At 41.0% G+C, this 26,098-nt stretch overlaps 1 protein-coding gene across 2 annotated transcripts in view; it reads right to left on the bottom strand.

Annotated features, from left to right (window-relative positions):
• Positions 1 to 9,618: 9,618 nt before the first annotated feature.
• The window catches only part of RUNDC3B (RUN domain containing 3B), a 181,577-nt gene continuing 165,097 nt past the window's right edge, over positions 9,619 to 26,098 (bottom strand). Inside the window, exons 10-11 of one of the 2 annotated variants that reach the window (XM_073677440.1) lie at positions 14,076 to 14,194; positions 9,619 to 11,890 (exon numbers count right to left, since the gene is read on the bottom strand). In XM_073677440.1, the coding sequence (XP_073533541.1) occupies positions 11,745 to 11,890; positions 14,076 to 14,194 (265 nt within the window). In that variant the 3' untranslated portion in view covers positions 9,619 to 11,744. The remainder of the gene's footprint in view (positions 11,891 to 14,075; positions 14,195 to 26,098) is intronic. The other variant, XM_073677439.1, reaches the window with a different exon arrangement.

Genomic DNA, 26,098 nt, shown 5'->3' with positions numbered 1-26,098 from the left:
AAGCAGATCACAGACATGGCACAAAACTAAAGTAATTTCAAATGGCAACTTTAGGGCTTTAAGAAACACTAAAAGAAATCAAGATTAAAAATGTGGTACTCAGTAAGGGTAATTTTTTTCAGACCAAGCAGAGGGAAAAAATTATGGAATCACTCAATTCTGAAGAAAAAATTATGTAATCACCTTGTAAATTTTAATTTCCAAAACTAACATCTGCATCCAATTAGATCTGCTCGTTATTCTGCATCTAAAAAGGAGTGATTACACCTTGGAGAGCTGTTGCACCAAGTGGACTGACATGAATCATGGCTCCAACACGAGAGATGTCAATTGAAACAAAGGAGAGGATTATCAAACTCTTAAAAGAAGGTAAATCATCACGCAATGTTGCAAAAGATGTTGGTTGTTCAGTCAGCTGTCTCTAAAATCTGGACCAAATACAAACAACATGGGAAGGTTGTTAAAGGCAAACATACTGGTAGACCAAGGAAGACAAAGCATCAAGACCGGAAACTTAAAGCAATATGTCTCCAAAACGGGAAATGCACAACAAAACAAATGAGGAACGAATGGAAGGAAACTGGAGTCAATGTCTGTGACCGAACTGTAAGAAACCGCCTAAAGGAAATAGGATTTACATACAGAAAAGCTAAACATAAGCCATCATTAACACCTAAACAGAAAAAAACAAGGTTACAATGGGCTAAGGAAAAGCAATCGTGGACTGTGGATGCCTGGATGAAAGTCATATTCAGTGATGAATCTCGAATCTGCATTGGGCAAGGTGATGATGCTGGAACTTTTGTTTGGTGCCGTTCCAATGAGATTTATAAAGTTGACTGCATGAAGAGAACATGCAAATTTCCAGTCATTGATGATATGGGGCTGCATGTCAGGTAAAGGCAATGGGGAGATGGCTGTCATTACATCTTCAATAAATGCCCAAGTTTACATTGATATTTTGGACAGTTTTCTTATCCCATCAATTGAAAGGATGTTTGGGGATGATGACATCATTTTTCAAGATAATAATGCATCCTGCCATAGAGCAAAAACTGTGAAAACATTCCTTGAAAGAAGACACATAAGGTCAATGTCATGGCCTGCAAATCATAGAATGGTAGAGTTGGAAGGGACCTCCTGGGTCATCTGGTCCAACCCCCTGCTCAAAGCAGGATTCACTAGATCATCTCAGACAGATGTCTGTCCAGCCTCTGTTTGAAGAAGTCCATTGAAGGGGAACTCACCACCTCTCGTGGCAGCCTGTTCCACTCATTAATCACCCTAACTGTCAAAAAGTTTTTTCTAATATCTAATCTGTGTCTCCTCCCATTTAGTTTCATCCCATTGCTTCTAGTCTTTCCTTGTGCAAATGAGAATAAAGATGATCCTTCTACAATGTGACAGCCCTTGACATATTTGTAGACAGCTATTAAGTCTCCTCTCAGTCTTCTTTTTTGCAAGCTAAACATTCCCAAATCCTGCAACCGTTCCTCATAGGACATGGTTTGCAGACCAGTCACCATTCTGGTCGCTCTTCTCTGAACTTGCTCCAGTTTGTCTGTCTTTTTTAAAATGTGGTGCCCAAAACTGTACACAGTATTCCAGATGAGGTCTGACCAAAGAGGAGTAAAGACCGATAATGACTTCACGTGATCTAGACTGTATGCTTCTGTTAATACATCCCAGAATTGTATTTGCCTTTTTTGCTGCTGCATCACACTGTTGACTCATGTTCAGTCTATGATCTATTAGTATACCTAAGTCTTTTTCACATGTACTGTTGCTTAGCTCTATTCCTCCCATTCTGTATATGCTTTTTTCATTTTTATTGCCCAGATGTAGTACTTTGCATTTTTCCCTGTTAAAAACCATTCTGTTGGTTGCTGCCCACTGCTCCAGTTTATTTAGGTCTTTTTGAATCCTCTCTCTCTCTTCTCTAGTATTAGCTATCCCTCCTAGCTTTGTGTCATCAGCAAATTTAATCAGTTTACCCTCAATTCCTTCATCTAAATCATTGATAAAGATGTTGAACAATACAGGTCCCAGGACGGAGCCCTGTGGTACCCCACTTGAGACATTCATCCAGCTGGATGTGAAGCCATTTACAACCACCCTTTGAGTCCGATCATTAAGCCAGTTATGAATGCACCTAACAGTTGCCTGGTCCATTGCATACTTGGTCATTTTTTCAATAAGGATGGTGTGAGATACTTTGTCAAATGCTTTGCTGAAGTCAAGATATACTATATCTACAGCATTTCCCTGATCCACCCAGTCAGTGATTCTGTCATAGAAGGAAATTAAGTTAGTCTGACATGACTTGTTAGTTACAAACCCATGCTGACTCTGGTTAATCACTTCATTCTTATCCATGTACTTACATACATGTTGTTTAATAATTTGTTCAAAGATCTTTCCTGGTATAGAAGTCAGACTCACCGGCCTATAGTTCGCTGGGTCCACCTTCTTCCCCTTTTTGAAGATAGGAACAACATTTGCTCTTCTCCAGTCTTCTGGGACTTCTCCTGTTCTCCAAGAATTTTCAAAGATTATGGAGAGTGGTTCTAAAATTTCTTCTACGATCTCCTTCAGTACTCTGGGGTGTAATTCATCTGGACCTGGAGACTTGACCTCATTTATGTTAGCTAAATATTCCCTCACAATCTTTCTGTTTACAGATAACTTGAATTCTTCTATTCCTTTAAAAGGACAGTGAAGATCAGTTGATGTTACATTTTCTTTCTGAGAGAAAACAGATGCAAAATAGGAATTAAAAAGTTTGGCCTTCTCAACATCCTCTCTTACCATTTCTCCATTTTCATCCTGTAAAAATCCTATAGCATCTTTGACTTTTCTTTTACTTTTGACATACCCCCAAAATCCTTTTTTTATTGCTTTTGACATCTCTTGCAAGCCTTAATTCATTGTCAGCTTTAGCTAACCTGATACATGCCCTGCAGGATCTGCAGACTGCATTATAATCTTCTTTAGATATGCCTCCCTCTTTCCATTTAATAAACATTTCTTTCTTTCTTTTTAGCATGTGTTTAAGTTCTGTGTTCATCCATCCTGGTTTCCTTAAATGCTTCCCATTCTTCCTACTTTTCGGGATTGTTAACGATTGTGCTTTGAGAATCTCATTTTTAAAAATTTCCCATCCTTCCTGGACATTTTTGTCCTTAAGGACATCCAGCCATTGGATCCCTCCTATACTCTTTCTGAGTCTCTTAAAATCTACCTTTCTAAAATCTAACCTTGAAGTCTGAGTCTTCACATGTCTTCCTCCTCTAGTTATCCAAAATTCTATAATAGCATGATCGCTGCCTCCTAGGGTCCCAGCCACCTTTACCTCCTCAACCATTTCCTCCCTGTTTATAAGGATTAGATCCAAAGTAGCAGATCCCCTTGTTTTCTCCCCTACCTTTTGGAAGATAAAGTTGTCAGCAAGAGAGGATAAGAATTTGCTTGACCTGTTAGTTTTACTTGAGAGAGATTCCCAACAAATGTCTGGATAGTTGAAATCTACGTCATATTTTTTGGAGAACTTGGTCATTTGATACATAAAGAGTTCATCCATATCTTCAGCTTGCCCAGGTGGCCTGTAGTAAATGCCTACAATGGTGTCCTTTCCGTTGTTCTCTCCTTGTATTCTTACCCAAACAGTTTCCACAGAACTCCCAGTCTCTGAAGCTTCAATCTCTGTGCAGATATACGCCTTTCTAACATACAATGCAACACCTCCTCCTCGTTTATCAAGTCTGTTTCTTGCAAATAAGTTGTATCCTTTTAGCCTTTTATTCCAATCATGTGTATCGTCCCACCAAGTTTCAGTGATTCCAATGACATCATATTCCTTTTCCTGCATTAGTAGTTCCAGTTCTCCTTGTTTGTTGCCCATGCTTTGTGCATTTGTATAAAAACATTTTAGTTTGTGATTGGTTTCTCTTCCTCCCATATTTTTATTATGTCCGGATCTCAATACAATTGAAAATCTTTGGTGGAAGTTGAAGAAAATGGTCCATGACAAGGCTCCAACCTGCAAAGCTGATCTGGCAACAGCAATCAGAGAAAGTTGGAGCCAGATTGATGAAGAGTACTGTTTGTCACTCATTAAGTCCATGCCTCAGAGACTGCAAGCTGTTATTAAAACCAGAGGTGGTGCAACAAAATACTAGTGATGTATTGGAGTGTTCTTTTGTGTGTTTGTTTTTCATGATTCCATAATTTTTTCCTCAGAATTGAGTGATTCCATAATATTTTCCCTCTGCTTGATCTGAAAAAAATTACCCTTACTGAGTACCGCCTTTTTAATCTTGATTTCTTTTAGTGTTTCTTAAAGCCCTAAAGTTGCCATTTGAAATGACTTTAGTTTTGTGCCATGTCTGTGATCTGCTTTTTTTCAACAACATTAAACAACTGAATGAACATCCTCCGAGCCCGGTGATTCCATAATTTTTGCCAGGGGTTGCATTAAGGTCTGGAGAATGTGAGGGACGGTCATGAAGCATCAACACCTTCATCATCCAGGATCGGTCTGCACACTCTGGCCCCATAAGGCCGGGAATGGTCCTGTACCAGGAGTAACCCATGGGCCGTGCACCAGATGAAGGTCTGACAAAGCTACCGGATGAAACCTCAGAACCAAACAGCAGTCAGGGCACCATTTGCAATCCTACAAGCATATACTTTCCCACACCAATGTTGGATGATGTTGCAAGCAGCATGATGTTCACCACAGCGTCTCCAGACTCTTTCAGGTCTATCGCATGTGCTTCATATGAACCTGCTGTCATTTGTGAAGCGAATGGGGCACCAACGAAGGACCTGTTGCTTCTGGTGAGTTTTTGGACAAATCCTATTTGAGGTGCACCATGCTTGGCATGGTCCAACTAAAGAATATTGGGTCCTCATGGAGTCTGACCATTTTCTAAAACATACACACCACTAGCCATTGGAGCAGGGTTAAAGATAACATTGGTGTAACCTGTGCTGCCATAAAGGGGCCACTTCTACCACCAACACATGTGGAATTGTACATTATGATGAGCTACTGGACTCGAGGGCGCCTCCTGTTCCGGTCATGCTGCTGGGTGCTCGCCCTTCTACATCTCTATCTGGCTTTCCTCCTGTAACGGCAAAGTCATTTTGTAGCACCATCTCTTTTTTTAGGGGTGTTTTGCTGTGTCCTCTCTCCGTTGCGGTTGTCAATTTAATTTTACACCAAATTGATTCACACTTTCTTCTACTTCCTAACTGGACAGATTTATATCACATAAGATTAATTTACTTGTGGTTATACTGCAATGTATAAGTGTTCCCTTTATTTTTTGAGCAGAGTAATTAGTACTATCAGTACCCCCTTCCTTCCATTACTGGAACATAATGTTGAGCCTAAAACAATATCATTGAACTACATATTTGCATTTTTAATAAAGTTGCACATTATGGTCTGCTGCCTTCATAGATTAATTAGATCTATTCTGCTTAAATTAAAGTCTAAATGGAAAATCTGGTTATATGCGAGACTTATAAACAACAGGCTTGCCAACTTGACAGTTTATTTTTTCTGAACAGCTTATCAAAAAATCACGGACAAAATATTTTTTACCTACAGATTGGAAAACCATCATAAATAATTATGATAAGCAATACATGTCTACAGCCCATAATTCTGACTTGAAGACGTCAGCTGCATTAATTGTAAACTGCAATATGATGAGAATTATAGCCAAATTCATTTTGGGATGTGGTGAGCATTTTTAACCTACAAACTACATCACAGAAATTTATGAGATTGTGCTTGAAAACAAAAAGTTTATTTTTTTGCGCTAAAATGTTACAGCTATATAATCTGTACAAGTTTCTTCAGTTTAAAAAGAAAACAACAGATGCATATAGATGATATATATATTTTTTTTTTACGGACAGGTAAAAAAAATAAAAAAAGTGCCCTATTTTTAACGGAGTATCCTGGAATTTCTGTACGGTTGGCACCACTAGGTATGAGCACGGTCTTTGGACTTCAGTGTTACATATCACATCTAAAAAACCTTTACATGTAATCACTAACTTCTATGTTTTAGGCTAGGGAAATAATAAGGCTCCTGCACAGAAAACTCAAAGTACTCGCAAGAGAAATTGACGTGTTACAGATATGAAACACGCACTGCAGGTCAGTTTATGATGAGTAAGAAAAAAAGGAAAGTGGGCATAAGATTTCAATAAATCCCATCCACTTTGTGCCGACATTTGTATAATTTGGAGGTTCTAGCAGGTTTTAGGGGTTATCTATAATGAACAACCACCTTTAACAGAGTGTCCCAACTTTTTGAGAAGCGGACCTGGATCTGTAAGGGAGAAATGGTTCATCCACCTAGGCAATTAGATCAACCAATGTGGTAACAGATATCACAGCCAGATCTCTCCGACATCCGGTTTATCCCATTTATGGTCTATATTATGTATATCTCTGTAAATCTGGTAAAATGTACAAATTCTAAAACTCTGCAGTTACATCTGTTATATATCGGCACTAACTCTCTAAGCTCAAAGGAAGGGCAATCCTCCAGCCATGGTTCCCTAGAGGTTTCCTTCACAGGGTGTTTTCCTCTCCTGCGTTCTGGAGGGTGATTCTTCGTGAGTCGTTCTGTTATCGGTGTCATGTAAATTTAAATAAAGATTTGATACCCAATTACAATGCTTTGTGGATTTATTTTGTTTGGGAGTCTGGGTCCATTATTTATCCCAAAGTCATATTGCTGGACATCTGCCAGCCGCACAGGGCCCTCACCTATCCAGTAAGTACATTTTGCCTGAGGGGTTGCCCCTGCTCTGATGATGAGGGCGAAGAGGACACACGCATTACGGCACATCTTTAGGACGTGTGCTCTCATCATTGGAAGCAGATTACTTGGCTCTTCCTGTAACTCCCGTTGACTTCAAAGCAAAGGGCTGCGTGGAAGACTGTCTGTGGGAACAGCGGCTATGCAGAATATTCTTTATCATGATAAGTGACGGCAGGGTCATCCCTGCCACCACATGGGAGCTGCACCCCCATCGTAAGGAGGAGCCTCAAAATAATTACTTAAAGGGAACCTTTTTTGTCTGAATGCTACAAACCTGCACCTATTGCGTTAATCTGCATATTGTTAATCAACCGCCATATTTTAAGGTGGTAACCAAGAGAAAATTAACTATTTATTCAGGGAGCTGCCGTCTTTGTCACACAAGCATGCCCTGAGAAATTACAGTTGCAGCTCACTGGACTCAGAGCTGCGGCTGTAACCATACCCCGGCAGTGACTGACATCCGGCTATGCAGTGCATCCTGTGCTGTCAGTCAGTGCCAAACCGTGCTCAAACACAACACACCACACTCATTCCTGTGATTAGTGACTGTAATTTTGTTCGGAATGTTCACAAGGGGTAATAGGATAAATTGGACCCTATGATTTGTTACTAAATTTCTCCCGAATGCGGTGATGACCTATATGCAGTCAAAAACTACTGTTTGGGCATAAAACAGAACTCAGAAAGTAAAGAGCTAGTGATGAGCACAAGTGCTCGTTACTCGAGTTTGCACAGAGTAGCGCGGGTGCTCGAGTAATTTTCACAAGGTATAATAGGATAAAATGGATTCCATAATTTTTTATGCAATTTCAAATGCAGTGATGCCCCAATTTTATTTATTATGATTACTTCTATAGCACCACCATATTCCACAGCGCTTTACAGATCTTGTCATATGTGGTCAAAGACTCATGTTTAGGCACATGGCAAAGCTTAGAAAGCAAAGAGCGCTATTTAATTTTTGGAAAGCAAATATATGGATATCATGATGTATTTGCAGGGCCCCTGAGGTGCCAAAAAAAGCAGAAACACCCATAAGCCACCCCAATAGGCAAACTGAACTCCATAAGGAATTCATTTTGGGGTGTGGTGAGCATTTTTAACCCACCAATTACATCACAGAAATTTATAAGATTGGGCCGTGAAAAATAAAAGTTTAGGTTTTTCCGCTAAAATGTTACTTTAGCCTCAATGTTTTAATTCACACGAGGAGTAATAGGAGAAAAAAGACAAGACAATTTATTACATTTTTACCATTGTGCTAAAATCCCATTTGTGGCTGTACACTACTGTTTGAGCATAAGACAGGGATCAGACGGGAAGGAGCGCTACTTGGATTTTTAGAACGCAGATTTTGATTAGTTTGTAGGTGCCATTAGCCGAGCCCCTGAAGTGCCAGATCAGCAGAAACCCCCGAGTGACCCCATATTGGAAACTTCACTGCTTAAAGGGACTCTGTCAGCAGAGAATGACTGTTCAAACCAAGTACAGGTGCACGGCGCTTCATGGCAGCGCCAATCATCTAAATACACCTTCCCGCCTGCTTGTTTTCCCTGTATCTCTGGTCTATGAAGCCAGAGCTGTCAATCAAAGAAGAGGGGGGTGGAAATTGAGGGTAAACAAGCAGGTGGGAAGGTGTATTTAAATGATTGGCTCCACCATGAAGCACCGAGAAGTGGGACTTTGTCAGCACAGTCATCCTGTGCTGACAGAGTCCCTTTAAAGGATTCATCTAGAAGTATAGATTTTGCTGGAATAGTTTGAGGGTAACATTTGCAGAGCCCCTGAAGTACCAGAACAACAGAAACCCCCCCCCCACACCCATAAGTGACCCTGTGAATGAATTAATCTCTGACTGCAGTAACTATTTTGGGCCCACAGGTGTTTTCAGTTTGTAAAATCAACTCCGTTCTTTTTTCCCGAGAATTGTAGAAATGCCATCTTAGTGCCCATAGATAGTGCCCAACTTGTGCTTCTGGAGACGCACTTCATAAATTAAGAGGGCTCTGCCCACTACAGTGATGTCAACCATGTGGCCTTTTACTGCGGTTTAGGCACAGAGGGACTCAGAAGGGAGAGGGGCATTTTGATTTAAGAGCGCAGATTGCACTGAAATTTATTTGAGGGTGTGGGAGCCTTGTTGCTTTTCCAGAGTCTTTGTCCTACCGGTAACGTGGGAACCCCCTATATTTCCAGTGATAGATGACGGACCTCAGTGGGAAGTTGTTTTTGTGCGGGATAAGTTAGGGTTTTTATTGGTAACATTTTGGGATACACAACCTTTTTGATAGCTTTCAGTACAAGGCTAGGATCACATTTTGTGTATTCTACACTAAGCAATTATGTTGGGGTTTCTTCCCCTATTCTGGGTACCAAAATGTTTTGGGTGCAGCAAGGTAACCTCTTTTAAATTCTTTGCTAGTTGCTCGGAGGAGGGCTCACTCCATAATGACTCCAAGAAGGGGGTGCATCCTCCAAGCAGCCCCTCAGCTGCTGAGCTAAAACAATTTTAACTTAATGTTTGTGTTCTCTGTTGCTTTATTATGGATAAAGGTAATTAGTAGTGATGAGTGAGCATGCTCGGGTGTTTTCCGAGCATCTTCAGTGTGCTCGAATGTTATGTTTGAGTCACTCTGTGTGCATGATTTGCGACTGTTTGACAGCTTTAATACACGTGAAGAATCCCTGTTTGTTAGGCATTCCTCACATGTATTAAAACTGTCAAACAGTCGCAAATCATGCACATGGAGTGACTCAAACATAACATTCGAGTATGCCGCAAACACTCGGCGAGCACCCAAGCATGCTCTCCGAAAAGGTTAACAGAACACGCTCGCTCATCACTAGTGGATAGGTGATCAGTGCTGCAGCCAGCAAGGGAGGGGCTGGGGTCTGAATTAATTTACAGGACAAAATACTCTTGGCTTTTGTTTGGTGCACAATGGTAGTAAATTAATCTGTAGATTATGAAATATAGAGACTCAGGCCATGAAGGTGATCAAGGTGAATTTCTTCCCTTTGTCTGAACGAAGATTTAATAAAAATAATGTAAATTGCAATATTCTGATGTGGTGTTCTATATGGGGTCTGGATTGAATAGAACAGGCATTCCTCACATGTATTAAAGCTGTCAAACAGTCGCAAATTATGAGCACAGGAGTGACTAAAACATAACACCAGAGCATGCTGAAGATACTCGGAAAACACCCGAGCATGCTCGTAAATCTCGAGTAACAAGAATGCTCGCTCATCACTAGTAATGACGAATGCGCAATGGACAGGCATTAATAATACCTACTACTTATCATGGATCATATGCTCATTAGTTGGAGAGTCTAAGACTTTTTGATTGTTTAGCTATATGAAGGGATCTTCTTTTTACTTAGGTTTTTTATACATTTACTTATTATTTTTCCATTTTTGGAGCCAAATTTAAGTTTATTTAAATTACATGTTTTGTATTAATGGCTACTTTCCTGTATTTTCTTTGATTCTGTTGAAAGTTACTGAAGTCTAGTGCTGCCATAAACTCACCTTTCCCTCGCTCTGTTGCTGAAGGTATCTGTTAGACATTGTTGCTTTGGTTCCGTTCTTGCCAGTAATTTGGGTCAATCAGTTGTTCTGGCTGAGCAGCAAATCACAATAGCCGGTCAGTGGAAGAATCAGAAAAGGGGTTCGGCAGCCAATTCTTGTTCTGTTTTCGATACAACCCTGGTTCTTATTTCAATTGAATTTCTATATTCGTAGCCAATTGTGTTCCTCATTGGTCTCCTGATTAATTCTTGGTTGGATCTTTGGACAGCCTGACTTTTTTTTCCCCCATTTTTGCTTCCGATTGACCCATTTAGATCTAACCCAACTCCACCAGATTACGTATTTGGATCTGATTTTATCCTTGCCCCCATCTTGGATACTGACCTGACGACTTGTTGTTATGTTTAATCCCTTAGCTTGCTCCACAGGTCAGCAGTTACTCCACAGAACACAGTTTAATCCCTTAGCTTGCTCCACCGGTCAGCAGCTACTCCACAGGACACTGTTTAATCCCTTAGCTCGCTCCACCGGTCAGCAGCTACGCCACAGGACACTGTTTAATCCCTTAGCTCGCTCCACCGGTCAGAAGCTACTCCACAGGATGCCGCTAAAGGGGCCCTGCAGCGGAGGCCAGCTCCCTATATTGAAGGCTACTTTCCCAGTATAGTGTTAAATGATGAAAACCTAAAAGTCCTATTGTACTCTGCGGAGCCCAAGTCTGTTTTTAGAAGCTTCCTTGAAGTGATTAGTTCATTACATGTATTTTGACAATTTCCTATATGGACCAAACCTTAAAAGTTGAAAGTCTGAATAAATAACTGAAATATTTGCTGTCAACCCATGTTTTATTTCTGTGTTTTGTACTTTTTAATGGAAGTTTTAACCTTGCACATACAAAAATAGAAAAAAAGGCCCATGTGTTCAGCTGTGTAGACCCGCAGATGGCACAAAAAAGGAAGAAAAGCTTACAACCGGAAATAAAAACGCAAGGACAAGCAGATGGCGCCACATCACCATGTGAAACAATCATTGGTTTTTAGTGTACACGCGTTTCAGTCCAGTGCTAAGCTGCATACTTAGATGGAATGGCAAATACTGGCAACATACTTGGGCATTAATAAAAGCAGACAGCGGCACCATGACTAGCTGTACCATGTTATACCATCTCAATGTGCAGTTGCCAGTCAGACCCTGGCTTAATTTTGGTGAAAAAAATTTTTTGGGAGCAATGTATTCTGGACGGAAAATTGGTTTATAAGACGTTGTGCCTTCTTCTATAGTCGTCCAGACATGGAATATAGTCTGCATATGAAAAAAAAGAAGAGAAAAAGCTTGTCCTTTCCTGTACACATTCTCGGTTCATGATGGGGTTAGGCCTGGGCTTGTCATCTCTGTGGTGGGACTGGCAAGACATTCGCTGGATTTGAGGCTTGTGAGGGACTTGTAGCTTGCAACAGAGGTGAGTGATCCACAGAGACCAAGTAATGAAGGAGTTTCTTCTTTACCTGGCCAAACACAAAGCGGATAGAAGTTAAACATGCTCTAACCAGAAAGGCTCATGTTGGAAATGTAGTATTGCACATCTAAGAATTTTAAAGGGTATGTCCACATAATGCAAACATTTTTTTTCCACTTCTCTAATATATCTTTGTAAAACAATCTTCATAGAGAATCTACGTTTGTGTGTCTACAGCTCCTATCCAGATCTATGTTTCTTCATAGTAACACACTACAAATTCTGTATAGGGCAGCTCAGTGGTTAGCACTGTTGCTGTGCAGCGTTGGGGTCTACCAAGGACAACATCTGCAAGGAGTTTGTACAGTGCCGGCAAAAAAAAATCTTTACACTTGTGCGGCTAAAAAAAAAAAACTTTACATGTATTTCACTACTTAGACAGTTTTTGATTATCTCCCCCAATGGGTCGCAAGAAGCTTAAAATGGAAGAGAAATCCCATGCCTTGACTCTGCTAGAGAAGATGGATTCGGGGTTACTGTAGCTAGAGATCTGGACGTGTCGAGATTTATCAGCTGAAGCGGTCGGCGGCGTCATTGCCTCCTAGGATGGTACCGCAGAGGAAGACAGGCTCAGGCCAACCTAAGGAGACTTCACCAAGGACTGATAAGCTTTTGAAGCGTGAAGTGATGTCAAATCCTTCTATAGTCGCCATTGAACTCAAAAACAAGTACCCTATGCTCCTCCAGAACATTGCAACTAGGACAATTCGTCACCGCCTGCAGAAGGACCTGGGTCTACCAAGTCGCCATGCTGCAAAGAATCAATGAAGAAGAGAAGGCTTGCCTTTTGTAAGAAATATCAATCTTGGGCAGCTGAAAAGTGGAAGAAAGTGATGTTTAGTGATGAGAGTACTTTCAGGTTGGTCAGGAGAGGCTCAAAGATTGCGCGTCGTCCAAGTACCGCATCACGGTATGACCCGAAATATACGGTTATGACTGTTAAACATCCTGACCGTGTGATGGTATGGGGGCATTTAGTGGAAGCATGGGCAGGGCAGGTCTGTACTTCCTTTCCAAGAATATATGAAAGCAAGCGGTTATATTACCGTAATGTTTTGGAAGAACATTTGCTTAATTTTTGGGTGATTACTTGATGGAGCCCCTGCCCACAAAGCCAAGGCCGTGACAAAGTTTCTCAATGACCGTAACATTAACATTTTAGAGTGGCCAGGTAATTCCCCTGACCTTAACCCCATAAAAAATGCCTGAAATTTAATGAAAAACAAGGTTCAAGAGACACGACCTGGCAACATCAATGATCTAAAGACACTGAGGGGAACCATGGACTCCACGTACTTCACCAGCCTCGCTGAATCCATGCCTGAACGACTGCAGATGGTGATAAAAGGGTGACATGACGAAATACTAATTGAAAAGAAATATCTACAATAAAACACTTGAATGTTAAGATTTTGTTGAACTTGTAAAGTTTTTTTTGCTGGCACTGTATGTTCTCCCTGTGTTTGTGTGGGTTTCCTGGTTCTCCGGTTTCCTCCCACACTCCAAAGACATATTGATAGGGAATCTAGATTGTGAACCCCAATGGGGACAGTGCCGATACTGTCTGTAAAGTGCTGCGGAATTAATGGCGCTATATAAGTGAGTAAAATAAATAAATATAGTCCAATCCAGCAGTCATAATGCATACCTACCAACATCTTAATTAGAAAAATAATGGTGTTTAAGTCTAGACCAAGCCCGGATCACATAAAACCCTGGCCACTTGGGTTTTCGGTTTGGCTTTCACCCATTTTCAAACCATAATTTTCCAAAATGTTATGCTATGTGCAATTTATTAGTCCCCCTACTCCTTACAAACATAAATTCAGCAGGCTGCAAAAAGGAGGGGGACTAATAAAATATCAAAATGACTTCAGGATCAGACTACACAAAGTAGTCTGTTACTATGGAGACACATAGGCCGGCATAGGAGCTGCACACACTGAATAATAGAACATTTGCAATCAAGTACATATTATAGCAGTTAAAAAAATGCTCCTAAAAGGCAAATTTTTAGAGGTTGAGAGTTCATTATAGCTTTGAGTAAAATACTGGGTCATGCAGAGGTTTAGAGGGATTTTTTTAAGTTCTTTTAACTAAGAGTGGTATTCCTTCTTATGAAGACTTTAAAAAACAAAACAAAAACAATATGACAAAATTGAAAAATTATTCACCTCCACTTAGGCAGGAACTGTCATGTTTTCCATTTCCATCCTGAGAATGCCCAGGGTCAAATGAAATCTGAGATAGGCTGGCATCAGCGGATAAGTGCCCAAAACGATGATATGTTTTACTGAAAGATAAGAACGTGCCAAGATATTTACTGCAAGGCCGTGTCTATGCCTATATAATGTTATCTACAAGATTATTTCCCCCTATTATATGCAGTGCCCGCTAGCGGCGTTACTCCGCAGGCTTTATGGGAGATTCGCTTACTCAGCTGGAAATCGGGAAGATCGACCCAGACTATCTGAGAGAGTAGGTATAGGTCACCACCCTGATTGTGACAGACAAAGCATTTCTTGTAAGTAAATGGACATAAGGACACTGTTAGAGGCAGACACCTTTGCAACTGCTCTTCTCAGTCTGGATACACTTAGCAAATAGACGCAGTTGCTTCTGCAGTTTTTATTAATTTACATCTCTGCACTTTCTATTCTTAAGAGTCCAGCAGGCGGTCCTAATCAGTGATTGACAACTATCACTAATTAGGACCGCCTACTGGACTCTTAAGTATAGAAAACACAGATATTTAAAGGAATAAAATACAAGTTCAAAATGTCAATCAAACTGCCCAGCTCCTCCTGATCTACACCCTGCCGCCTGCAGGTCAGACATCATGTTTAATGTGACATATTATTGTTGCCTTTTAAATTTCATGTTCTTGCATAACAGTACAATTTTCCTGGACTCAAGATTCAAAACCATTTCAAATCACATTTAATATATTCTTTCTTACATTATTTTACTCATTCTGTCTAATGATATCAGGTAATGTCAAAATATTAGCGCTAGTAAAGTATGACAAGATATACACATACTCAGGAGGTACTAATGGCTCATGACCAAGTCTGCACAACTCGATGCCGCCGACATAGGACGCCTTTTACTGCTTCTCTTTGGCATTGAGGGTTTGGTAATTTAATTGCATAGAAAAAAAAAAGCATGTGCAAGTTTCAGACCCTTTGAACATACATTTGTAGCTAAGTTTAAAGATGATAAACAATGAGGATCACAACAGGTCCTCTACATATAAAGAGGACATGACACCTCCCTAATGAAAGGTGTGAGGAGCTGGCCTTGTTCTAAAGACTATTGGACCAATGCACGTAGAGTGGAATCCGCGGCTCTCCAGACTTTTTCCAGCACGGAGCACCGGTTATATTGTCAATCTTATTGTTGTGTTCTATTAGAGATTTGCTTGCTCGTCAGTTCAGCCTCAGGAATCAATGTTTCCATTTAGTGACAGTAAGCAGGTGAAGACATGCAGGCTAGATCTTATGCATACATAAGTCCAGACCCAAGATTGGTAATCAGGTAAAGCAATCATTCCATTAATCTCCTTAGTGTCTCAGGGGCCTCAAGCCATTGTTCTCCCAGGAACTTGTCCCATTGTGTGGATGGGGATAGTAGACCCAGCGGAGCCATCACCACAGGGGGTCTCACATGCAGCCCCAGGTAATTGGTTTGGCCTGAGGAAAATACTGCCACCAATGCACAGTTAGCTTTGTGGGGTGGGGGCACTCATTTAGTGAGGGATTGGCTGAGTTGCATTGAGGGGCGAGGATCTATTGCTGAGTTCCTGGTGTCCATGTATGGATAGCCAAGGGAGTTTGGAAATCGGTTGCCGGCTGGACTGGATACACGTGCTACGGTTGACGGATCTGTTGTCTGGATTTGAGGGACTTTCTTAAGGACTATTGCTGCTGGATACATGGGCTTCAGTCGTGTTATCGGTCATCTGGAGGAGCATGGACTGTGATACAGACAATACTGGTGAGAAATACGAAATCTGTGGGCCAACCACAAGTTGAAAGACCGTGAGTATCGCCCGGTACGGGGGCAGTGGGACTACCAGCCCCGGGGAGGTGATCTTGTGGACTGGGGACACTGCATTGTGACCATCTACCCGGAATTTCTGTAAGACCGTGGGCGTAAGGAATAAAAAATAGTTGCATCGTTAACCTGCCTAGGTGATTATTACAACCCACAACCTCGGGTCTTCACACAAGGGTGAAGGGTGAAAATAGTAGGAATAATACAGCAGTAAGTGTACAGTTTCCCTGCAGCGCCGCCACAGGAGAGATTATGCATTATTCAGCATCAATTCAATTTAATACCGAATAATGTTTTGTATGAACAGGTTAGGTCTTCCGGAGAGAGAAGAACTCTTTGTAGATGCTCTCAACTAAGCTTTGAGGACATGGATGAGCAACTTCCCACTAAAAAGCTCTAGGCGGGCATTGGAAAATATTTGTTTTCCAAGTTAGATTTCCCCTTTAATATTATAGGTTATGCTTATTTGGAAAGCTTAAAGGGGTTCTCTGGCCTTAGGCTACAATCTGTGTCTGTCATGCAGGGTGTGGGAAAGACTTCGTGCAAAACAGAGGGAAGAGGAAAAGGGAGCCCAGACACTAGGGAAAGGGGAGTGGAGACCTAATAGTCTGGTCTAGTGTCACTCTGTCTCAACTACCGTCCCTATATTGGCTCTTCACCAATCACCGCACGCGTGCCTCGCCCTGACTTTCTCTGGCGTATGGCTAAGGCTAGGGAAGGGAGGAGATTAGCACTAGTCGATCTCCACTAAACTCTATAGACAACAAGGGTAGACAAACAGGGGGGAGGGGGGGGGATTGCTTAACTTTAGACAACTCCAGACAAATGCGCACATGGCCTCAAGCTCCAGAGAGGACGAAATACTGCTCTTGCTAAAGCCTCACAAGTAGTAATGAATATCACCGGCATCTCCCTCTCAAACACACTCAGGCCTGGGAGCTAATTAGCTAGAGCGAGGTAGCCGCTGGGTCCTAGAGACATCCAGCCTCTAAGAAGGTGTCTGTAATGCCAAACAGAGATCTCCTGCAACCAACTGCAGGGCGACCGTCACCTTTGACACACCCGTGACAGTGTCACTATGTGGCTGCAGACTTGTGAATCCGCACATAGCGTGCACACAGCGCTGTAAGGGCTCACTAGGACGGGAGCAGCGGGCCTGTGACCGCAAGTATGTGATTTGTATACACGCGGTCACATACCAACTAGACGTCACCTGCCTCGTTCAATGCAAGAGTACTGAGCGAGGCGAGACACGTCTAATCGGAAAGTGTCCGGAAATATGCAAATCGCTGCCCCTGGCACCGGAGAATCCTCACAGCTCGCAGGAAGAGGAGAGCAGCCTATTGTGGACACTGGCCCATCTGCCATTTGTGAGAATTGCCAGATGGACAGTCTGGCTCTGACTGTGACCATCATCTATTGCGAATGGTGGATCCTGTGTTCTCTATATAACTACTATACATAATGATCCTGCCTGTGATGATGATTATGAGAAGACTTTGGAGAAGTAATATCTATCAATCAGGAAGTGTCAGTCTATTGTAAGGACATAGAAAATTAAAAATACAAAAATTAAAAAAAAAAAAAAGAAAAATCACTTGAATTCATAAAAAATGATATGTTGACATAAAAACTAGCTTTAAACAATAGGTTTTTGCCTGCTGAAACATTTGGCTAGTTTATCAAACTGATTACTGCAGTCATAAAGGGTATGATGTGTAAAACTATGGCTGCTGTTCATGGGCTGCAGATTTTAGAGAATAGAGCTACTGTAAATTGCAATACCAGACACATCCTATAGATAAGAGTGGAGCTGTTTCTAGAAGAATCCCTTTAAAACTATTAAAATCTTTCCAGTTTGCTACTCTGGAAACACTCAAACAAGTTTAGCCAAAAGTCATTATTATAAGTGCTGCTATTACTACATGCCAGCTATGTGTATGCATCCTGTAACATTTTCACTAATGAATTAGCTGATATTTAAAGCCTGTTGAAATGCCATAAGACAGTATGTGTTCTGCTCTCTCTTACACACTTAACCTTTTCTCTGCTTTTCTTGAAGAGTGGAAAAAAAAATCCCAATATTCTCACCTGTAAAAAATAAAAGACTAACTAACGTCACATTTTCGTCCACTTTGGATTATCAGCTTATATGGACATTCTTTAAATCTGTTCCATTTCAAGAAAAAGACACCAGGAATAAAAGATCTGTTACATCAGTTATGCATAACGGAAGCAGTGAGTCCCCACTGGTTATTATGGGGTCTGCTTGGGTTACATTTTTTTTTTAAAAAGTAAACCAAAACCAAAAAAATGAGCCAGACCTTACGTTGGTATAATTGTAATGAATAACAATTATTAACAAGCAGAGCCGAAGATAAAAACAAAATGAGCAAATACCCTGTAGCAAGGAAATACATAGTAAAAGTATATGTAAATAACATAGGTAGGTACTTAGTTATGATTGTCTAAAAACATAAAAACCATCCCACCACGACAAGGTGTACCCCAATCGGGATGGCTTTTACATTATTTTAGGGGTCCCCTCTGCATCCATTTGCATAACTGATGCGACGGATCACTTATTCCACTTGTCTGTCTCGAAAATAGAATGTCTGAACAGACACGTGAACAGAGCCGAATATAGGTCAGACATGTGTATTTTTAATCTATGTGCATAGCAAATTTCACACAGACCCACTGGAGGTTGTGGGGCTCATGCAGTATATGGGGAGGCTGTGTGGGGCTCATGCAGTATATGGGGAGGCTGTGTGGGGCTCATGCAGTATATAGGGAGGCTGTGTGGGGCTCATGCAGTATATGGGGAGGCTGTGTGGGGCTCATGCAGTATATAGGGAGGCTGTGCGGGGCTCATGCAGTATATGGGGAGGCTGTGCGGGGCTCATGCAGTATATGGGGAGGCTGTGTGAGGCTCATGCAGTATATGGGGAGGCTGTGTGGGGCTCATGTAGTATATGGGGAGGCTGTGTGGGGCTCATGCAGTATATGGGGAGGCTATGTGGGGCTCATGCAGTATATGGGGAGGCTGTGTGGGGCTCATGCAGTATATGGGGAAGCTATGTGGGGCTCGTGCTGTATATGGAGAGGCTGTGTGGGGCTCATGCAGTATATGGAGAGGCTGTGTGGGGCTCATGCAGTATATGGAGAGGCTGTGTGGGGCTCATGCAGTATATGGGGAGGCTGTGTGGGGCTCATGCAGTATATGGGGAGGCTGTGTGGGGCTCATGCAGTATATGGGGAGGCTGTGTGGGGCTCATGCAGTATATGGGGAGGCTGTGTGGGGCTCATGCAGTATATGGGGAGGCTGTGTGGGGCTCATGCAGTATATAGAGAGGCTGTGTGGGGCTCATGCAGTATATGGGGAGGCTGTGTGGGGCTCATGCAGTATATGGGGAGGCTGTGTGGGGCTCATGCAGTATATAGGGAGGCTGTGTGGGGCTCATGCAGTATATGGGGAGGCTGTGTGGGGCTCATGCAGTATATGGGGAGGCTGTGTGGGGCTCATGCAGTATATGGGGAGGCTGTGTGGGGCTCATGCAGTATATGGGGAGGCTGTGTGGGGCTCATGCAGTATATGGGGAGGCTGTGTGGGGCTCATGCAGTATATGGGGAGGCTGTGTGGGGCTCATGCAGTATATGGGGAGGCTGTGTGGGGCTCATGCAGTATATGGGGAGGCTGTGTGGGGCTCATGCAGTATATGTAGAGGCTGTGGGGGGCTCATGCTGTATATGGAGAGGCTGTGGGGGGCTCGTGCTGTATATGGAGAGGCTGTGTGGGGCTCATGCTGTATATAGGGAAGCTATGTGGGGGCTTTCATGATATATAAGGGTCTGTGTGGGGGCTCATATGAGATATATATATATATATATATGAGGCTGTATTTGGGTTCAAATAGTATATAGTGGGATGTCAGCATACTTCATTCTGCTCAATAATAGACCCAATTTATGCAGGTTACACCTCACATTTCTGGCTGCACTACATCTAACACAAATCTACATCTGCCTTTTTTTTATTACACTCCATATATATTTTTTTATGTGAGAGATCATTATACAGCCTGGCACAACAGCAACAACATCCATCTGCCTGGATCGCAGCGGGCACGATGCCCCAGTCTCTACCTCTTCCATTAATCTTGAAGCCATAATACATCCCAGATTCTTCTTGCTTAACAATCCTGTATGTGAGCGTGAAACGGCACACAACAGACTAGGTAGTAATTTAATGTGCCACTGGCAGGAATCCTATTCTAAAGAAAACTGTCTGACCCGAGGCGTCACGTTGGGCTCTTTCATCGCTGCTTATGCCTATTCATATGGAAATAGCAATGTTCAGTTTGTTCTGTGCAGATTGTGTGACATTCAACTTAAAATTAAAATATATTAACACCTTGAAGTCTGGCAAATATATAGAGAAGCTGTAGTCCTGCAAGCAAAGACGGCTGCATTACCAGCAGGCACATGGTAGTGCGCTGTATGTATGTATATATATATATGCGCATTAGAACCAATCTAAAGGGAATCTCCGGGAACAGATGTAGGTAAAATAACTGCGCAATCAATTGCTAGATTCCATACATCATGGTCTCAGATGTGGCATATATCCATAGGGATTACCACCATGAATTAAGAATGTATTATGAACATATTAGGGATTAAGAATGCACTAGCGATTGGCAGGATGATGGACATATTAGGATTATCGACGCATTAGGGATTATGATTGTTGTTATGTTGTAAATCATTAGGGACTATAATAATTATAGACGAGGAATTAAAAGGATTATGGATGAATTAGAGATTGTGCCTGAGAATAACTTTAGGACTTTTTTTCTGCAAAAACAACAACAGTTTTTTGGTGGTTTTACATTTTTTTTTTGTTTGTTTTTTTATAAGAACAATGCAACATACAACATGTTGTTTTCTAGAGTCTTGGTGGTGTTTTAGTGGGAGCATGCTCTGGGTAGAATAATGGGTTTATTTCTCTGCATTTCTTTCCAATAGAATTTCAAAAAGGCCTGAAATATAAAGCAGACGGGAGAGTGAGGTTTGGATTACAGAGGATGTTAGTCTTAGAATGAGTGGAACAGAGAGCATGGGTAGTGTATTAGATATAGGTTAAAAATAAGAAATAGGGCGGCGCAGAACTGTGGAGAGATTTGTGGGTGAGAGTAATAAGTTTAGCTTGTATTCTGTAGCAGATGGACAACCAGTGCAATGACTGGAACAGGGCAGAGGCATCAATGTAGTGGTTGGACAGAAACATGACCCCGGCTGCTGCTTTCAGGATAGATTGGAGAGGGGAGATACTAGACTCACACTTTGTCACTTTACAGGTGACTTTACAGCATTCTTCTCATAGAGAACACCTCTATACAGAGTAAATAATACAGGATCCACCTGTAGAATAAATAATAACTCCTCTATATACAGTAGATATCACAGGATCCACCATTCACAATAGATGTCACAGCTCACCTCCTCCTCCTGTACAATGACTGATAACACCTCTATATACAGTAGATAACACCTCTATATACAGTAGATAACACAGGATCCACCATTCACAATAGGTGATGTCACAGCTCACCTTCTCCTCTCCGAATAGAAATGCTTGCCCGGATTATAGCACGATCAGATAAAACTTCTATACAATCAAATATGGTCTGAGGCAGTCTATTGCTGCTAATGTCCATGTGAAGAACAGGAGGTCAGAGTCTAGGGTGTCAGAGTAAAAATTAGAATATATTACACTTGAAAAAAAAAGTAAATAAATATATATATATATATATATATATATATATATATATATATATATATATATATATATATACACACATATACAGTACAGACCAAAAGTTTGGACACACCTTTTCATTTAAAGATTTTTCTGTATTTTCATAACTTTGAAAAGTGTACATTCACACTGAAGGCATCAAAACTATGAATTAACACATGTGGAATTATATACTTAACAAAAAAGTGTGAAAACAACTGAAAATATGTCTTATATTCTAGGTTTTTCAAAGAAACCACCTTTTGCTTTGATGACTGCTTTGCACACTCTTGGCATTCTCTTGATGAGCTTCAAGAGGTAGTTACCGAAAATGGTTTTCACTTCACAGGTGTGCCCTGTCAGGTTTAATAAGTGGGATTTCTTGCCTTATAAATGGGGTTGGGACCATTAGTTGTGTTGTGCAGAAGTCTGGTGGATACACAGCTGATAGTCCTACTGAATAGACTGTTACAATTTGTATTATGGCAAGAAAAAAGCAGCTAAGTAAAGAAAAACGAGTGGCCATCATTACTTTAAGAAATGAAGGTCAGTCAGTCCGAAAAATTAGGCAAACTTTGAAAGTTTCCCCAAGTGCAGTTGCAAAAACCATCAAGCGCTACAAAGAAACTGGCTCACATGAGGAACGCCCCAGGAAAGGAAGACCAAGAGTCAACTCTGCTTCTGAGGATAAGTTTATCCGAGTCACCAACCTCAGAAATCGCAGGTTAACAGCAGCTCAGATTAGAGACCAGGTCAATGCCACACAGAGTTCTAGCAGCAGACACATCTCTACAACAACTGTTAAGAGGAGACTTTGTGTAGCAGGCCTTCATGGTAAAATAGCTGCTAGGAAACCACTGCTAAGGACAGGCAACAAGCAGAAGAGACTTGTTTGGGCTAAAGAACACAAGGAATGGACATTAGACCAGTGGAAATCTGTGCTTTGGTCTGAGGAGTCCAAATTTGAGATCTTTGGTTCCAACCACCGTGTCTTTGTGCGACGCAGAAAAGGTGAACGGATGGACTCTACATGCCTGGTCCCCACCGTGAAGCATGGAGGAGGAGGTGTGATGGTGTGGGGGTGCTTTGCTGGTTACACTGTTGGGGATTTATTCAAAATTGAAGGCATACTGAACCAGCATGGCTACCACAGCATCTTGCAGCGTCCTGCTATTCCATCCAGTTTGCGTTTAGTTGGACCATCATTTATTTTTCAACAGGACAATGACCCCAAACACACCTCCAGGCTGTGTAAGGGCTATTTGACCAAGAAGGAGAGTGATGGGGTGCTACACCAGATGACCTGGCCTCCACAGTCACCAGACCTGAACCCAATCGAGATGGTTTGGGGTGAGCTGGACCGCAGAGTGAAGGCAAAAGGGCCAACAAGTGTTAAGCATCTCTGGGAACTCCTTCAAGATTGTTGGAAGACCATTTCCGGTGACTACCTCTTGAAGCTCATCAAGAGAATACCAAGAGTGTGCAAAGCAGTCATCAAAGCAAAAGGTGGCTACCTTGAAGAACCTAGAATATAAGACATATTTTCAGTTGTTTCACACTTTTTTGTTAAGTATATAATTCCACATGTGTTAATTCATAGTTTTGATGCCTTCAGTGTGAATGTACAATTTTCAAAGTCATGAAAATACAGAAAAATCTTTAAATGAGAAGGTGTGTCCAAACTTTTGGTCTGTACTGATATATATATATATATATATATATATATATTATATATATATATATATATATATATATATATATATATATATATATATATATATATATTTATATTTTCAAGAAAGTGATATGAAAAATAAAAAAAAATACCAATTTTTTTAAGATATATGTTGCATAAAAACCTGGACTTACACAACTCGTTAGTTTCTGTTGACTTATTCCCTTTAAATGTGTGGATTTCTGGCTTTGCGCTAGAAACAAAATCTGATACAAAAATAACACAAACACCAACACAAAAAATAGAAAACATCAGAAACGCCAAAGTATTAGCCTGACTAAATGACAATAGGACTAATGCTCGTGCACACCCACGGCAAATCCACGCCAGAAATCTGAGGGTGCAGTCATTGGACAGGCAGGAAGATTACAGATGATCAAAGAGACATGTCTGAGTATTTCCACATATGAATAGTAGATCATCGTGCATAAAACATATGACGCTGTATCTGTACACGATTTTCCTATAAACCGTATCAGTCAATCTCAGATCGTCTGTCTTCTCTGAATACAGATTTTATCTCAGAATTGAGAATTATGATAATGAATGATCATTTCATTATCTGAAAGAAGCAGATTTCTCGGATAAGATATATTACAGAGTTTCTTATTTTCATGTGTACTATTGATTTATGAAATAAAAATTTAAAACAACAACGGTTACTCTTTAAATTCACAGATGAAAGTGCTGTATGTTGAAAATCCCACAGTCGTACTGACAAGCGGAGGGAGCACCAGCTGTCAGCATGTGTGGGCAGCAAAGCTGGTTAATAACTACCAATTTAAGCATTTTCCGCCTCTCTCCCTGGAGTAGCACATGTCATTTTAGCCATTATGATGTTCTAGAAAATCACATCTTTCGTGTTCATCCCCGCAAACATCTCAATCCTAACAGCGAAGGCTGATGGTCTATTAAGGTTTTCACAAAACGGCAGCGCCCATCGTACATTGACCTGTAATAGTGCTGTACCAGACGTTAATAGGTTTAATCTTTTAGACACCGTTTAAAGGGTTTCTCAAATACAACACTTGTGTCAATCAGACGTGCAATCATATGGGGAAAATCAGTTAAAGGGGAACTCCAGTCAAAACGATCCTCCGATCTGTCATTGATATAGGTAAAAAGATTGGGCTTCACCAATCTCAGACCACCAATGATTTCCAGCATGAAAAGGACATTGATTAGAGATTTCTCTTACCGTACATTTTGCACAATATTCTATTCAAACGTCCAATCTTTCCAACTTTTAGGTTATGTTCAGACATAGCGTTTTTGCTGTAGATTTTTCTGTAGGTAAATGATGGGTACAGTATGTGTGTTTTTGACATGTTGCATGCGTTTTTTTCATCCCTTTTTTTCCATTTATTTGAATGGGTGAAAAATGCTGCAAGCACGCAGAAAGAATGGATATGCTGCAGCTCAAAAAAAAGCAGTAAAAAAGAGCAGCCTGTGAATGAGATTATGAGATTTTTGAAATTTCAATTAGTTTATGTTCTTTTTTTCCACACTAACATACCCTTAAATTTATTTAATTTTTTTTTAAAAACCATGACCCTTTTGCCGCTTTCATTTCCCTTAAAGGAACATGTGGTTGCCGGGAGATTTTTTTTGAATGGATCGTTCTGACTTGATGTACTCTAGTGCATAAAGTAGGAATGATCTCTCTTGATGCCCTCTAGTGCATCACCTTCTAGAAGTGTTATTTAATGGAGTTATCAGTGCTGCCCGGGCGATGTGACGTCTTTTTCGTAGGTCTCCCCTTTTTTGGGGGCACGCTCCCAGAAGCTCCTAGAGAGTTGGCAAGTATGTTCTCCTTATAAAGCCTTTTGTTTATGGAGGTCAGGGGTTCTCTGAGACCATAGATATCTCCAGTGTTATCTCACACGTATTTGTGACATATTAGAAACTGATTTTATCTGGAGTTCTCCAACTAAAAGTTCTGAAACTTTAGATGCTCTGTGATTCTGAGCGCCGTGCCGCTTTGACTTTACTGGGAAAAGTGCAAATCCACAGTGCCATAGAGTTTGATTGGTTTTCCTTGGGTATCCGGCCCCCACTGATCAAATCTTCTTCACGAGTCATGGTGACATGTTAAAAGTTTTATAACATGACAGGTATCCTTTATATGGTTAATATATTGAACATGGCAGGACGAGACAGGGTTGTCGCTCACAGACTGTCACCTGTTATGTCAAGAAAATATGCAATAGAACGCCTCCCTGACGAATCTGGAAAAATTCCATTGATTCAGCACAACGATCCACGTGATTTCAGGACAGAACATCCTAAATTTTAAATTAAAATGGGCCCTTGGAGGTGAAGGAGTCCTAAAACAAAAAAGAACATACAGTACAGTACACACTTACCAGACCAGCTCCTCCGCACCCCTGCCTATTTTCCCTGCCAATTTTTCCACTTCTTCCAGTGGGGGACGTCACCTGACCACTGCAGCCAGTTATCTTTACTGTATGGACTATCATTATATATATATATATATATATATATATATATATATATATATATATATATATATATATATATATATATATATATATATATATACATACATATACATACAGTGGGGAAAAACCACCAATTGTGCAAGT

The sequence above is a fragment of the Phyllobates terribilis genome, unplaced genomic scaffold (genome assembly GCF_046119375.1).
Source record: "Phyllobates terribilis strain yellow unplaced genomic scaffold, ASM4611937v1 Scaffold_4__5_contigs__length_816908805, whole genome shotgun sequence".
Lineage (NCBI taxonomy): Eukaryota > Metazoa > Chordata > Amphibia > Anura > Dendrobatidae > Phyllobates > Phyllobates terribilis.
This window is presented reverse-complemented; position numbering and strand designations above follow the sequence as displayed.